Source organism: Canis lupus, chromosome 16 (genome assembly GCF_048164855.1).
Source record: "Canis lupus baileyi chromosome 16, mCanLup2.hap1, whole genome shotgun sequence".
Classification (NCBI taxonomy): domain Eukaryota; kingdom Metazoa; phylum Chordata; class Mammalia; order Carnivora; family Canidae; genus Canis; species Canis lupus.
In genome coordinates this window covers 59330492-59347257 of record NC_132853.1, presented here as the reverse complement: position 1 = coordinate 59347257, position 16766 = coordinate 59330492, and the positions used below count along the sequence as shown (strand labels likewise).

The 16766-nt window shown below is 53.4% G+C and overlaps 2 protein-coding genes across 2 annotated transcripts in view; one reads left to right on the top strand and one right to left on the bottom strand.

Moving 5' to 3' along the window:
* Positions 1–14694, bottom strand: part of CCDC40 (coiled-coil domain 40 molecular ruler complex subunit) — a 40036-nt gene extending 25342 nt beyond the window's left edge. Inside the window, exons 1-7 of the mRNA XM_072781892.1 lie at positions 14615–14694; positions 12989–13052; positions 12134–12595; positions 8514–8679; positions 7272–7444; positions 6415–6498; positions 6100–6319 (exon numbers count right to left, since the gene is read on the bottom strand). Coding sequence (XP_072637993.1) covers positions 6100–6319; positions 6415–6498; positions 7272–7444; positions 8514–8679; positions 12134–12595; positions 12989–13052; positions 14615–14631 — 1186 coding nt within the window. The 5' untranslated portion in view covers positions 14632–14694. The remainder of the gene's footprint in view (positions 1–6099; positions 6320–6414; positions 6499–7271; positions 7445–8513; positions 8680–12133; positions 12596–12988; positions 13053–14614) is intronic.
* Positions 14695–15476: 782 nt separating this feature from the next.
* Positions 15477–16766, top strand: part of TBC1D16 (TBC1 domain family member 16) — a 67775-nt gene continuing 66485 nt past the window's right edge. The window contains exon 1 of the mRNA XM_072782154.1: positions 15477–15552. The gene's annotated coding sequence lies outside the window, so the exon portion shown is untranslated. The remainder of the gene's footprint in view (positions 15553–16766) is intronic.

The window sequence follows — 16766 nt, the reverse complement described above, 5'->3', positions numbered from 1 at the left end:
ACAAAAACGTAGGCAATCCACGGCCAGCAAGAGCAACCAGCGCCTCACTGCCCCCCGTGTCCGAGGCGCCCCTGGGGTCCAAGGCCCTGCTGAGACCCGGAGGCTGGGAGGCCCCGTGCTAAATTTTACAGATTTCTTACCGCTCAGTGGTTGGCAGTCTTAGGTAGAGCCCTACATCCTGAGGGGAAACCCGCCGGAGGGGGTGCAGGGCTCCGCCAGAGGTCCCCCCCATATGGAAATGGCCACATGGGGCGCAGGCCGGGAGCACCCAAGCTGTCCTCGTAGGCCCGGCACTACCCACTCCCCGACTCAGAGCCAGACGGCAGATTTCCATGCACTGCTTGGAGGGGACCCCACTCCGAGGAACTGACTCCTTTTAACAAAACTCACAGGAGATGGAGTTAGAAGGCCAGATTACCCATTCATTCGGGAAGCTAACCCTCCAGCGACAGCAGTTTGCTCCCTCGCATGGAGCGTTCCTTTCTAAGTGGATTGGCCCACGCAGAAGACGGATTTGTAGAATATTTGTAGAATATATTCTACAAATATATAAATTCACCGTGCTGGGTGGCAGGTGTCCTCGAAGGGTTGCAGCTTAACCCTGAAACACATTATTTTGCACCTGAGGGGACTGTAAAAATCCCACCGAGGGAGAAGTCTCTGGGTCCTGCATGGGTAGGAACTATGGGGGTGGGGGGAGGCGCCAGGGAGAGCGAGGGAGGGCGCGGGAGGCCTCGGGTTGGCCCGGGCAGGCCGCGGCGAGGACTGCTTTTGGAGATGGGGTCTCTACAGAGATAATAACCGTAAAGTGAGGTCACGTGAGGGGGGCTAACCCCTCTCGGCTGGTGTCCTCACGAGGACAGGCGATCAGGACACAGATGCGGCCACAGGGAGAAGGTGGCGGCGGCGGGAAGCCCAGGAGAGAGGCCTCGGGAGGAACCGGCGCGCTGCCCACGCCTGGACCTCGGCCCCCCTTGGCCCCGACGGCCGCCCGCGCTGACCGAGCACCGCACCCAGCCTCCTGAAACGTGCGGGAGCCCTGCTGCCCCCCGGGGCCCTGAGTTCCACCTGCTTTGCTTCGGTGGCTGGTTGAGTAACTACAAGTCCGTATTCCCAACGTTTGTTTATGTTTGCATTCTTCTCAGATCAGTGGAGTTGAACCTGGTTTTACTGTTTTAATGACCGTGTTTGTCCCTCCTCCAAGTCCCCGCACACACTGCTACTGGGACGCTCGTCTCTCCTTGCTCGGCGTCGAAGAAGTCTTGACGCAGTAAAGGCAGGGGAACGGAACTTGAGAATGGCTCCCGTGGCCTTCGGGTCCTGCTGAGCCCCACCCCACCCCTCCCCCCGCGACCATGTCGCGTTATTCGTCCCAGGGGAAGTTGCCAGGTGGGCCTGGCCTAAGCAGGCGAGCCCTCCAGAAGCAGAGTGTCAAAAAAGGAAGTGAGGGAGATTGGCAGGGTGAACGGGATCCTCTAAGAGGGGAATTGTCTGCAAAGCTGGCTTGGAGAGGGAAGGGGCCAGACAGTCTCCAGGAGCTGAGAGCCGCCCCCACCCCGACAGCCCATGAGGAAGCAGGACTTCGGTCCTGCAGCTGCAAGGAGCTGAATTCTGTCAACGACATGAACGAGCCCGGAGTTGGATTTTCCCGGGTGTTCACAAGAGAACCAGCCAACCAGCACTTAGGGTGCAGCCTCGGGATGCCCACGGGGGGCGGGGGGCCCAGCCAGACCTCTGACCTCGAGCCGTGTGAGCGCCCAGATACACCCGCTTGTTTCAAGCCTCGAAGTCTGTGGGAATTTATTTCCCGGCAACGGAACCATGACACAGAACACATGGAGGTTGTCACTGATGTGCCAGTGGGGTCCCCCCTGCCCCAATTTGTGTTTGTCTTCTGACTTTGTCGTGCTTCTTGATATGTTTTTATGTTTTCATAGGAGCAACACTGTCAAACTCCTCCACTCTGGCCTCCGTACTTTCACATCACGCTTCTGGAGACCTGCCTCGCCCCAAAATTATTTTAAAAAACCAAAACAAAAACACAACAATCTTCCGTATTCTTCTAACGTTTCTGTGATTTCCTTAAATATTCATAGTAGCAGATTTTACTTTATTTATTTACTTACTTATTTTTGGTAGCTGACTGTATTTTGTACAGTGTGAAATAGGGGTCTGGGTATTTATTTTCAGGAGACCGAACAGTCAAAAAAAATATATAGTGGTTTAAAAAGGCAGTCTGTACATATATATAATTTGCAGTAAATAGCTAAATTCCCACGTGAGTTTCCTGGTATCCTCTGCTCTCCACCATTGATCCGAATGCCTGTTTTTTTTTTGTTTTTTTTTCCTTCAGTGCCGTCCTGATTTTATTGCTGCCGACTGATACCGTGTTTTGATACCCGATAGGACAATTTTCCTTCATTATCTTCCCTTTTCAAATTTTTCTTGGGTATTCTTGTGCATTTACTCTTCCAAGGCAACTTTGAAATCAATTTGTGGCGAATGGAGAGCATTTTATATATTTAAACCGAGTCTTCTGTAGCACGCCTCGGTCAGTGACGAGTAGTGGGTGTGACATGCAGGTATTTGATTTTTTTTTTTTTTTTTTAGAGAAGATGCCCTTGTAACTTTGCTTTTACACGCAAAAACACCTTTAAAGAAACACACAAGGAAAAAAAAAGAAGAAACACACAAGAACCAATAATCCGCCTCTGTGGAGGAGGAAGAAAGGGATTCCAATCCTGGAGCTCTCAAATTTTGAATGATTACTCCTTGAACATGAATAAACAAATTACTGTGTCAAATAAATTTAAGTTCACCACAAACAACACATCGTGGACTTTAACTGGAGTGGCACAGAACGGCCTGTTAATCGGGATGGCAGGGACCACCTGCATACGGGGTGGCTTTCCTCCCAGTAACACGGGAGCTTTATTCATTGAAATCTGTTCTACGTCCCTTAGTGAAATGTTATCGTTTTTTCTCTGCTCACTCCTTGTTAGATCTATTCTACCTATGTTATGGTTGTTATAACCGTGGTGGATGAGACTCTTAACAACAGTCTGGTTCTTAACTGGATATTACTGGGATAGGAGAGAGTGCTAGATCTGGCATTCAACTACTTAATGGATTTCTTTACCGTTTCTATTACTGCCCTTTTTTTTTTTAATCTTTTAGATGAACAATCTACGATTGGTAGACGGTGGGAATTTCACGTCCCAAATCCACACCTCATTTATTTTGCTTGCCGGAGCCCCTTAAGCAGGACCCAGGGGGTGCTGACAGCGTCCCCGTCTCCGTCCTAACACCTTCTCCAGTGTTTCTTGTTCGTGTCTCAAAACACGATAGAGAACTAGTTTGGGAAGTGGTAGCAAACACCCGTTCCCCGTCCACCCCGAAAATCCTTTGTTCCACTCTCGCCTCAGACTTATTGATATAATGTGTCAAATTAGCAGGCTTCTTAATTTCAAAGGATGCTTGAATTCTGCAGGGAAGCCCTTCTTCTTGACTGCTGGGCATTTTTCTTTTAATAAATGTGGCCAAACTCAGTCTGCTACTATTTTATTTAGGATTTTCATGCCTCACGGGGTGGAGACTGCTGTGTTTGAGGCTGTCGCCTTTGCAGGGAGGGTTTATCCTAACCTAAGCATTGTAAATCGAGCCTGAGAGGTTTCCCAGATTCCCCCCCACCCAGGGTTGAGCAGCACAGGGGGCGTCTGTTCCTTTTGCGGGTAGCGGGGAGGACTCCTCCGTGAGGTACAGACTAGTGCTTTCTGGGCAGATAGAGGCCTGACAACGTTTCCAATGTCTTCAATAATGAAACCAGTGCAGAGCGTGGCCTTCTTGAAATAAAAACGCAGTAATGCCTCTGATTTGTCCTCATTCCCGGGGTTTGCTGCTTGTGCTACACCCCTTTTTGTTCTTTGTCAGGCGTGCCACAGGTTTACTCAGTTTGCTGGTCGTTTCAAAAACTGAGTATTTTTATTTTTCTCTCTCAGGTCAACTCTTTGTTTTGTTTTTGGTTTTGGTTTTTTTTTGGTACCAGTTTCTGCTATTTTGCTTTATTAACTCCTCGTTCCCATTTCTTTTAGTTTACTTGTCCTTTTTCAGGCTTCCGAGTAGAAAGTCTTATTTTCTTGTTGATGAAAACTGTGCGAAGGTCATGGGTCTTACCGGAGTGCTTTCCTCGCGGCCAGGAGCTCTGATACGGGGACTCCCCTTTGCCATTAATCCCGGCTGGTCAATGATCTCCATGTGGACGGGACTCTGTCCTCTTCCCTTATGTCCCGAGCATCGCCACCTTGTCACCGATGTTTGAGATCCGTGAGTCTCAGCCCCAACTGCCCATTAGGATAACCCGCAAAGCTTAAAAAAAAGAAAACAAGACCAGGGCAAGAAACAAAAGATCCTGGCACTTCCTTCGAACAGCAGCTGAATGGGAGCTGTGGGCCGGGCTGTGTGTGCCCCGGTGGCCGCGTCCCCCTGGGCCCGTGCCAGGGCCAGCGGGTTGCTTTCCGCCTGTTGGAGTCTGGTTCTGTCCGGCCTGGAGGCCGACAGCATTTTTTTCCCTTTCGCTTTGGAATTTTTAAAATCTCACCCGCTGTGTCTAGGCACATTTATTCTGTTTTTCAGCTGTCGGGCCTTCTGTATGTCTTTATATTTGAAGACCCACCTTTCCTGAACTCGGGCAGAAATGTTCTCTGCTGCCATCCGTGGGCCCCTGATTTCCCGGGACTTCCGCCTGATGCGTGTCGATAGTCCCAGGTCTGACTTCCACGTCTTCTCCTCCTCAAAAAGTCCCACCCATTGCAGTTTTTGCTCTGAATTTGGGGAAGGATTCCTCAAACTGGCCTCTCGGTTCACATGTTTGATTTTCGGCAATATTGCTTTGTCTGTTAAGTGATCTTTTTTTTTGTTCGTTTTGGAAAGATGGTTATATTTTTTAATTCCAAGTATCCTTTTCCCCTGACAGTTTGCTCTCATTTTACTGATGTGACATCTTTGAAAGTCTCACACAGAACACCACCCGGCGCACGCTCGCACTCCCGTCTGTTTTTGGCATCAGGCTCGTGCCCCTGGACACGTCCGCTCTGTCTATCCAGCCCCATCCCCCGAGTCTGGAGGTGCTGCCGAGCACTCACATTTTGATGTGAAGGTTCGGTGACCCCCTCCCAGGTGAGGCGGGCGGTCGAGGACATTCTCCAGTGGCAAAGCCCGAGGGGCAGGGCGGTGGCAGCGCCAAATTCCCTAGTGCTCAGAAGGGAGGAAGCGTGATGTTTCTGGAATCCTTGCTGGTTGAACGGCTTCCTGTGTCCCGGTGATCTCCAGAAAGGACACGACGCCCAAGAGGATGTTTGCATCTCTCCAGAAGCCCCGGCCACATTCACCGCCTCCACTGAGGGCCGCTGGCGCGGAGGGCGTGTGGGCCTGTGTGTCCTGTCCCATCCGGAGCACACGTGACTCTTTCCTGCGTCCCCACGAAAGTGGTCGCGTTCTTCTCTTCTCAGTATTTTCTGTGACTGGCGGACATCAGGGAGGATGCTTGGTAAACGAGCACTTAGCCCGACTCTGTCAATCCAGAAAGTTCTGCATCTCTCAGGGTCAGGATCCTTTCTCTGCAGCCACTCTTGGGGCGTCCGTGTGATTCAGTCTTCGTCTGGGTCTGTGTTGGTTGCTGCCTCACTGTGATGATCACGTCTTTGATGGAGAAACTTAGAACGTAAAGAAACCCACAGACGGAAACGCTCACAGCAGAGCCAGCAAGCGGCGGCTCAGGGCGGCCACTGCCCGGCAGGTGCAGGGGCGTCGTCCCAGGGCATCCCCCCGGGCCGTGTGCTTGGGACCGGCCTCCCCCCAGGTTCCCACCTCTTCAAACCTGCCCACGCCCAGCGGCCCCCCAGCCTCTTCCCCCTTTGCCTCTCGGGTTTCCACATCGGCTGCTTCCTAACCACGGCGCCTCCTCTCCCACGGAACCACGGAACTCCCCCCGCCCCCCGGGAGGCGCCCACGCCCTGCGCCTCGGGGCCCTGTGGTCACACACGGGGTGCCTTGCAGGGCCCCTCCGCCGGTGGCTGCGGCCCACGGGATGCCCAGCCTTACGCTTCCGGCGCTCGCCGTCGGCCGCCTCACAGGTCCGGGTGTAGAGCAGCCGCGCGGCCTGCAGCTCGGCCTCCTTCTGCCGCCGGGCGCGCGCGGCGATCGAGTGCAGGTCGTGGCTCTTCTCCAGCTGCATCTGCAGGCGGGCCAGGTGCTGCTGGACCCCGTACAGATCCACCCCCAGCTCCTGCCGCTGCCCTCGGCTCTGCTTGGTGGCCAAGCTCTGCAGCAGAGAGACAGCCCGGTCATGGGAAGCGGGCACACGCCCAGCGGGGCGGGGGCGGGTGGGACAGATGGGCTGGACAGACGGACGCGCACCAGCTCTCGAAGTTCCAGCTTCAGCTTCTCTATCTGGCGGTTCAGGTAGTTCTTCAGGGCAGCCTGGAACCTCACCATCAGCGGCTGGCACAACGGGGAAGCAAGCCTGGTTACGGTCGGGCCATGCACGCGTGGCCTGAGTCACTAGAGCTCTCCCTGGGGCGACAGGAAGGACGTCCAGGCTCCCCACCTCTGCCCAGGACTTGCCCTGGCAGCCAGACCAAGGACACCATGGTCCCGTCCCATGCACTGAAGACCTGAATGAGTATTTTGGCAAAAAATACTCCGGGCGAGCTGGAGTGGTGGTCCTGGGTGCCCCCGACCCCAGGGCCGAGGGTGGGCGAGGGGCCCCGAGCTGGAGTGGTGGTCCTGGATGCCCCTGACCTCAAGGACGAGGGGTCAAGGGGCCCCAAGCCTCCGTTCCCAGAGGACCGCCCAGCTTTTCCGCACCATGGGCAGCACCAGCTTTCCAGCAGGGCTCACCCAAGCAGGATTGCCTGCCAATCGGCAGCTCGCCAGAGGGGTGGAGTGAGGGAACCCAGTAGGTGCCCTCAGAGCCGCGGCTGTGAGTGGGGTGACTGTGCCCCCAGCCCACATCCAGGATGTCACGGCTAAGGGGCAGGGGCACTCCTGGCGTCTGGCAGGAGGAGCCGGGGTGCCGCCCAGGACGGTCCCTCCCCAGGGAGTGACCGGGTCCCCACGACGGCAGCGCCGAGGTCGAGGACGGCTGACTCTGGGCGAATAAGACCGAAAGGAGGGGGCACCTCAAGGAGCAGCGGCCCCAACGGAGGGACAAAGTGGGGGCGCGGGCAGAGGCAAGCCTGGGCAGCAGGCGGGCAGGTGTTGGGGGTCCTTACGTGGTCGGGGTCCAGAACCACCAGGTGTTGTCTGTCCTCTTCCGCCTCGTCGCTCCCCTCAGACTCCGTCCTCCCCACTGTCCCCTCCTCGGTGCTCAGCCGCTGGATCCGGTCCAGGAAGGCGGGCTCGGCTCCTCCCGCGGGCTGTGCATCAGGCTCCTCTGGGGGGACTCCTGGGGACGGAGCAAGCATCACCAGGTTCATACAGTGGCTGCGGAGGCCACCTTGCAGGTGCTGTCCGGCGAGGCTGGTTTCCAACCTCATGAGACAGGATGGAAAAGACAACGAAAAAGCTTCCCATGGGTGACGGCTCAGAAGCGCGACCCACGGTGTCTCCTGTTCGTGAATCTTCTATGCGTTGGTTTCAACATGTTCTGTAGAAAGGATCGCATTTTAAAGGTAGTGTGTATTAATTACCTTTAATATATTCCAAGAAGGAAATAAATTTTATAGATACTTTTTAGACACAAATAGTGAGTGAACAGGAAGGTGCCTTCTTGCGTATGGACTACATTGATTTTTTAAAATATTTTATTTATTTATTTATTCATAAGAGACAGAGAGAGAGAGAGAGAGAGAGAGAGAGGCAGAGACACAGGCAGAGGGAGAAGCAGGCTCCATGCAGGGAGCCGGACTCCATCCCGGGTCTCCAGGAACAGACCCTGGGCTGAAGGCGGCACTAAACTGCTGAGCCACCCGGGCTACCCTGATTTTTTTTTTAATGAGAAACAGCTGATAAGATTAAAAAGAAATAATCAGGGAGGCTCTAGTTCTGCTCTCCTATCTGCCTGAGCTGGAGAGATCCTGTCCTGTTTTTAACTCATTCAGATGTGTGCATGGGCCATCCATGCACGTGTCCCATAAGGGATAAGAAATACCCAGGTCTGCTTTCCCGGTCCACAGCACTGGGGTACGGGACGGGGTGTGCCGAGACACTCTTTGAGGCTCAGTCAAGGCCTGGCTCTGTCACTTACCCAGGTGGGTCACTAAGTGACTCTCAGGGTCTTTGTAAAATGGGAGAATGGCTCCTACGTCATTGGGCTACTTTAAGGATGAAGTGAGATAAAACAGAGGGAACACTCCATCCGTATCATCCATATCCGTTAATGACATCTCTGTCGTTCAGCTCGCTGCTGAACAGGAACTGAGGTAAGAGAGGGCAAACGAGTGGCACCCCTTACCCAGAACGGGATGGGGAGGGGCTTGTCCCGTGGGCAGGACAACCCGCCCGTGCCCCGGTACCTGGCTCCCCAACGATGATGGGCTCCTCCACGGGCTCCTCCTCGCTCAGGAGCAGCTCCTTAAAGTCAAAGTCGGAGGAGGTATTGCTGCTCCCCTGGCTCAGTCGAAGGTGGTGTTGTGCCCCCAGAGGGAAGACTTCCTGCGGGAGCTCTTCGCTGGTTTTTTTCTAGAGCAAGAACAACCAAACCTGAATCAAGAAGGCCGTCATCCGGACTGAGAAGTTATTTGATTTTGATCTCTCGCAGTGTTCAAGATTCAACATAACTGCTAAGGCAATAGGAAACCATTTGGATGTAAAGGTTATTTGGCTTTTCCAAAACAGAAAACACCTACCTGCCCCCACCCTCTACCCCCACAAGGAATTCGGGATTGGCCTCTGCCTGTCTAGAGCTGTAGCAGAGTGTAAATGCTACATTGGGCCAGTAAGAGAGATTTTCTAAATAAATGAAGCATATCCTTCAATGACTGATCTGCATGCAGCAATATCAACCATCACCTAACCAAAAGAGCTTTTTACTAAGGACTGTGTCAGGGTATTGTGCTTGGTTTGCACATGTGGTTATTGCCTTAATTCTTATTTTTTTCCCTCTACAATCAATGTTAAGCCATATCACAATGATGGTAGTAATAATGCAATGTTTATAAGGCATAATTTTCACTGTTCTTTTTCTAATCAGAATCCCAAATTAAATAAAAAATCACAAATAAATAAATAAATAAATATCACAACAATCTCTAATTCTGTGTAATAAAGCTGAATAAAAGAAAAAGTTGCTGAAACTTTTCCCACCCTGTATGGTTGTCAGTCACTGAGACACAATGGCAAAGGTGCAGGCATGTCCAGACCAGAGTCGAAGATGGAGGAATGTAACCCTGCTCCTTGCTTTCCTTCCAGAACAACTCAGAGCTGAAGCCAGTAGTGGGGGGTGGGAGGCTGCCCTAATGTGGGGTGAGGAGAGTGGGTTTCAGAGCCCGTCCCATGGGGAGTCATCACAGCACACGTGACAGGCCTGGGCCTGCTGACAAGAGTCCCCACAGAGGACAGCCTGGCACAGAGTCACAGCCCAAATATTTGGGGCTGGCCTGGGTGGGGTTGGTCCAACAGTGATGAGGGTGACAAGGACAGTCCAGTGTGGGAGCACCTGGGTTCAGGTGGGGTGAGGAGGATCCACTTGGGGGTGGAGAAGTGCAGTGAAGGTTACATCCGGGAGACCAATCAAATTAAAACATGGGAAATGGGGACTAGGCTTATTGCTGGACAAAGGACTTGGAAGTATGGGAGGAGAGGACACTGAAGGGAACCCACTCAGCGGTGAGGAGTCAGAGAGGGATTGATGTGAGCTCTGTGGTGTGTATGTGTGTTTGTGTGTTGTGTATGATACTGAGAGACCTAGGGACAGTGGCATCCTAATGGCAGAGAGATTATCTAGCACCCAAATCAAGACTTCTACATGTTATTTTCCATGAAAAGAAACCAGGCTCCTGGGATGCCTGGGTGGCTCAGTGGTTGAGCATCTGCCTTTGGTCAGGTCACCATCCCGGAGTCCTGGGATCGGGTCCCGCATCCGGCTCCCCGCAGGGAGCCTGCTTCTCCCTCTGCCTGTGTCTCTGCCTCTCTCTGTGTGTCTCTCATGAATAAATTTTTAAAAAAGAAACCAGGCCTCTGAAGAAATGCCTGATTCTAGGGCTGGGCGGTATGTACCAGAGAATGAGAAAGTGTTCCAAGGATGACAGTGGTGAAAAAAAAAAGAACAACTCTGGTGTGTTAGAAGGACACACAGGCCAATTTAAATGGGCTCTCACTGGCCACACGGGGGACAAGTTCTATTCAGTGTGTACTGGAAGTTCTAGCCAGTGTAAGAAGGCAAGAAAAAGATATAAAGGGCATCCAGACAGAAAAGTTAAACTCCTTTATGACAACATGATCATCTTTATGAAGAATCCTATGGATTCTACCAAAAAAAAAAAAAAAAAGCCACTAGAACTAACAAGGATGATTAGCAGTGTTGCTGAATATAAGATCAATGTACAAAAATCCGTTGTATTTCTATATACAATACAGTGCTGCATACGATTTAGCAACAAGTAAGTGGAAGCCGATTACAATAGCATCACAATGCAAAATAGTTAGGGGTAAATCTGACAAGAGATTGGCCTATACAGGCTGCTAAGAGAAATATGAACTCCTAAAAATATGGTGGTCATCTGTTGTGATTTTTTTTTTTCATTTAAAATACTCACTTTCTTATCTCAAACAAAAAGAGCACCTTCCCACACAATTTTTCTTAAATGCAAAGGGGTGGAGGGTAATTTCCCAGGGGAGAAGGCTGGTGCTTTTCCATCAAGGGATCCACACCAACATCATTGGTAATGGGACAAACTTCAGTCATGTACCACCTCATAGGACACGAGGCGAACACAGCCTCCCTCTGTGATCCCTTTCCAAGGATGGTAACCCAGATTACATCAAGAGGAACACTAGGCAAGCGCCTGGGTGGCTCAGTGGTTGAGTGTCTGCCTTTGGCTCAGGGCATGATCCCAGGGTTCTAGGATCGAGTCCCACATTGGGCTCCCTGCATGGAGCCTGCTTTTCCCTCTGCCTGTGTCTCTGCTTCTCTCTCTGTGTGTGTCTCTCATGAATAAATAAATAAATCCTTCTTTTTCTTTCTTTCTTTATTTTCTTTTTTTAAAAGAGGAACATAAAAAAAAAAAAAAAAAAAGAGGAACACCAGGCAAATCCAAACCAAGATCCATTTTAAAAGTGGCTGGCTGGTGATCTTCATAAGAGTCAAGGTAATTAAAGTCAGGGAAAGATTAAGACCTAAGAGATGGGACAGCTAAAGGCAATGTGTGATTTGGAACTGTACCTGTGCTCTAAAAGGTATCGTTGGGACAGTTGGTGAATGAGGCCTGAGGATTATTTGGTAATGCAATGAAATATCCTGATTTTGACAGTTATACTGTGGTTGGTTGTGGGAAACACACACACAGAAGTGTTTGGAAGAAGTTGGGGCATCGGATCGTCGACTGACTCTCCAAGCCTTAAAAAAATAAAAATAAAAAGTGTTTCTAATCATACTTCAACTTTCCTGTAAGCCCATGTTTGTTTAAAAACAACAACAGCAAAAGAAAAGTGTGGGACCATAACTTGTCATTACAAATCATTATCGTCTAGAATTGCCCTGTCCAGTAGGGTAGCCAGTAGCAACAGGCAGTTATATAAATTTAAGTTCATTAGAATCTTCATTAAAAATTCAGTTCTGCCATCTCCCAGGCCACATTTGGAGTGCTCTGTGTCGCCCCTTGTGACTGATGGCTACCATGTGGGACAGTAAAGATAAAGAGCATTTCCATCACCATGGGAAGTGCCATTGGACGGTGCTGTTCTGGAGACCAGAAACCTGGATGCCCTTACATGGAACGTCCCCTACCTTGGGCTTGGGAACACCAAAGAAAGGCCCAGGAACCCTTGGCATTCAACAGTGGGGCCTGAGACCCAAGTCTGCTTAGAAATTTCCAACAGAGATTGCAGTTTGGTTTTAGAATATGCCCTGCAATCCCTCACGTAGGGTGACAAACCACAGTAAACACTTTGATAAGATAGACCCCGGGGCCCTTACCGATCTGCTAGCCCTGGCTCCAGAAGCGTCTGGGCCTGCTTGCTCGGATGAGCCTACTGCCCGCTGGGATGGCTGCGTGGAGAGGTCCCTCGAATCTCTGGCCTCTGATGGATGGGGGGCGTCTCTGTCTTTGGGAACGCCTTCCCTCCTTATCTGCTCAAATGGGTACGTGGGGCCCACTTCCTCTTCGGCCTCCTCCCAGCCACCGACTTCTGAATAAGCCAGATCCATGGAACTGGCTTTCTCCTCGAGGGATACGGTTTCGAGATTGGATTCGAATCCCCCTTCGAACTCAGGTTCCTTCTCCGTTTCCACCTGCCCGTCCGTCTCCACTTCCCCCTCGCTTTCAATTTCTCCTTCCGTTGTGACTTCCTCAAAGGCTGTAATTTCCTCTTCAGAAAGTTCGGCAGCACCAACAGCCTCGTCATCGTCCTGGTCACTGCTCTTCCCAGTGGGTGACACCTGCAGATATGTGGCGGGGCGGGGTGGGGGGGAGAAGTCAGGAAACACAGGCACAGGCTCCCGAGTAGTTCTGCTCTTAGTCGTGTAATTATACGGCGGGAGAACTGCATCCGCACAGGCCTGCGTGTCCCTGAGAGGTTATGCTCCGTGCTTTATCTTTTCCTTCCAGTGTTTGTAATTTTTTGGCGTCCTTTGTTACAGAACCTGAGTTCTGAAAACCTCGGGGTGATCTGAGCAGGAGACACAGGACATCCCGACCAGCCACCAGCAACGGGGCCGAGTCTGTTCTAGTGCAAAGCATAGGATCCCCCTACGGTTTTCTTGAACAGCTCTTAACTCCTTAATTCCTAGTCAAGACAAGCCCAGCACAGCCCACCCCACAGGGAACCTTACCCTGTCGCCTTCATGATTCTGGGCCTCTTCTTCTTCAGAAGTTGATTCACCTTCCAGCTGAGACCTGGTTGCAGAAATACAGTTTAACAGTTTCAAATAACAGTGTTCTTTCTCTTGGCATTTGTCACCTCCCGGTGTCTGGATATATTCTTATTTACTTGCTCATGATCTGCCTCCCCTCCAGGCAGTTGGCCATGACTTTGTCCAAATACTAGATCATGCCTGTCACATGGAGGGAGGGAGTGCCACCAAAGAGTTGCTCCATGAATGCATGAAAAATAATTATGGAAACATTCAGGGAACAGCACAAGTATAGGATAACAGAAAAGTCACCTTAAATAAACTTGTGTCTGGGGCCAAACTGGGGAACAGAAATATAGACTAAGAGAAAGTTGCACAAAAGTGACTACTCTAGAGACTCTTGGTTGGTTTCTCCATGATTTTAGATAGTACAAGAATGTCATGATTTACATTCTTAAAATTACTTTTTCGTAATTAAAAATACAAGCTCCGGACGCCTAAGTGGCTCAGCGGTTGAGGGCCTGCCTTCGGCTTAGGGTGTGACCCTGGGGTCCTGGGATCGAGTTCCACATCGGGCTCCCTGCAGGGATCCTGCTTCTCCCTCTGCCTGTGTCTCTGCCTCTCTCTGTGTGTCTTATGAATAAATCAATAAAATCTTTTAAAAAAATACAAGCTCCTTTAAAAAAAAAAGTCAAACTAATACACAAATGTGTGACACAGATAATGAAAATCCTCTGTGGTTTTCCCTCCCTTTCTCAAGATAACCACTAGTAGTAAAAGATTTAATGGAACATTCTTTCAAATATTTTTCTACGCCTGTAAACCCACACACAATTAGAGATCACAACTCTACATACTGTTTTCCATTTAGTCTTTTCGTTTCATATAACCTGGACTTCTTTCCATGTCAGTTTACATAAACCCATCTTTTTAAAAAAAAAGTGGAACACTACTGAAACGCCTAAGGTAAAATTATTTCTTTTTTAGAAAAGGATTTTATTGATTTATTCATGAGAGACACACAGAGAGAAGCAGAGACACAGGCAGAGGGAGAAGCAGGCTCCCTGCAGGGAGTCAGGTGCGGGACTCCATCCCGGGACCCCAGGATCACAACCTGAGCGGAAGGCAGATGCTCAACTGCTGAGCCACCCAGGTGTCCCATTAAGACAGTTTCTGTCCCCAGCCCCGCGTCGCAGGCCTGGGGGCAGCAGAGGAAGGGGCGAGGTCCCCACGGTCAGGAAGCCCCTCGGTGAAGGTCCCCCGCACACAGAGATGGAGTCAGGTAGAGACCCTGCCACCAGCCCCTGCGCCCTCCTGCTTTATTTCAAAGGACAGGAACTCTCCGGGGCATGCAGGGCCAAGCATCCTGGTTGCCATGGTTACTGCGGGCCGAGCCAGCCCCGGGTTTGAGAGCCCAGCGGCCAAAGCAAGCGGAGAGAGGGAGGGGACCGGAGCTGACAAAGGGACCGCAGAGCAGAGGGGCGCGCAGGGCTGGGGGGGCCGGGGAGGCGGGAAGGGGGGATGGACGCGGCAGAGGCGCGGGGGGAAAGGGCGTGAGCGCAAGGGGGAGGCGTGGGGGCGCGGAGACCCTAGCCCTCCGCTTACCCGCCCGGCTCCGCCATCTCCCGTTGCTAGGCGACGCCGTCAACATCCGGCGGGCGGGGACCACGCGCGGGGCCGGCGCGGGCGGCGCGGAGACGCGGCCTTTGTGCCACCGCCGCGCTGGAGGCGCGCAGCACCCACCCGTGTAGACACATGGAGACATAAACAGTTTCTCCGTCTCTAAGTCCGGGCTGCGTCCCGCCTGGCTCGGGGGCTGCAGAGCGACAACCGTGCCCACCCACGAGCGTCCAGCCAGGCAGCTCCGATGTCCCGGGGACCCGCGACCGCTCAGTGCCCCGAACCCCGGGGCAGGCCGAGGTGGGGGCGTGAGGGGCTCCGGAGCACCCCCGCGGGGTGGGTGGGGGGTGGGTGGGGGTGCAGCCTGGAGCCCGCCCATCCATCCGCAGACCTGGGGCCCCCGGGGGGGGGGGAGCGGAGGGATGCTCAAGGGCCTTCGGGTGGGCGATGGGTGATCCCCCTCCTTGCCCCAAAGAGGAGAGGCGCAAACGGAGGATGGAGAGGGCGCACGGGGAGCGGCCCAGGGGGGCCGCCTTCACTGCGGGGGGGGGCGGGCCCTGGGACCCGCAATCAGGACGGCCCAGGGCAGGGGACGCGGGTCCCCAGGGCGCGAGGTGGCTGGGGCAGGATCGGGGCGAACCGAGGGGCTGGATGGGGTCGCAGCTGGGCTGGGGCGGGCGGGGGGCCGGAGCGGGCCGGGGCGGGCCGGCCCCGGGTGGGTCAAGCGGGCGGCGGGGGCGGGTCCGGGTGGGCCCGGCGAGGGGCCTGGCGAGGGGCCGGGCGGGCGGGGCGCGAGGGGGCGGGCCGGGGGCCGGGCCTCGCCGCGCATCCCCGCCCCACCGCGCCTCACTGGCGGCGGCGGCGGCGGCGGCGACGGAGGCTCCGGGAGCCGGCGCGAATCCGGCCCCCGCTGCGGGACCCGGGTGGGTATCGGGGCTCGGGCAGGGGATGCGGCGGCGGAGCCCGAGGGGGCCGCGGGGGACCGGGCGGCGCCCCCTCTGCGGGGCGGGGAGGGGGCGCCGCGGGGCGCTGGGCCTGCAGCGGCGGGGCCGGGAGGGGCGCGGGCCCGGGCCGGGGCGGGGCGGGGGGAGCCCCCCAATCACGCAGAAGCCCCCTGGGGACCCCCCGCGGCGCACCGGGAGTGGACCCCACCCGGGGAGACTCGCCCCCGCCTGCGTGGGCCCGTGGACCCGACAACTTGCGGTCTTTGTCTGGCTGTAGGGTCGGAGCACGCGAACGAGAACTTGGAGGGGCCTCCGCGCGCACCCCCAGCCCCCCGAAGTGGGTGCCTTGCAGCCCAGCAGCGTGCACACGGTCCGCGTCGCTGGGCCTTGGGTCGGTGGGCTGGCTGTGAGAACCGCATGTCAGGAAACTCACTTCCTTTAGGCCCAAGAAAGAAAGAAAGAGTAGGGGGGAAAAAAAAGGAGGAAAAAAAAAAAAAAGGCAATTTAAGATTGCTAAATATAACCTAAGCAACCCTGCCAGGAGCCGGTGAATCTTGAAATCCTGTGATTCCCACACTCGGAAGTTGGTGTCATATGTTGGCCACAATCTAGTTCAGATTCTGTTCCGGAGATGGAAACGACATATCTCGTCTTGCGCCACCCCCCCTCCCCGTCCCCCACTCTCAAGTTTGTTTACCTGCCTCCCCAAATTCGGGGGACAAGCTGGGCAGGTCCTCCCTGTGGTCTTAGGGACCTTCCTCTACCACCTGAAGGCCCCAATTCTTGTATCTGGAAGTAAGAAATGGTTGTCAAAAGTGGCCATGTGGGATCCCTGAGTGGCGCAGCGGTTTGGCGCCTGCCTTTGGCCCAGGGCGCGATCCTGGAGACCTGGGATCGAATCCCACGTCAGGCTCCCGGTGCATGGAGCCTGCTTCTCCCTCTGCCTGTGTCTCTGCCTCTCTCTCTGTGTGTGTGACTATCATAAATAAATTAAAAAAACAAAACAAAACAAAAAAAAAAAAAACAGTGGCCATGTGAGGAAGGGGGCCATCAAACAGTGGGTTGCAGAAGCCCAGATCCTACAAGTCATTCCCAGTCTGCCATCGATTGATTAGAGAACTTTCAGAAATCTGTGTGTTAGTTTTAGAAATTCCTCGTTAGAAATATTAACAATTAATTGATTAGTGACCATC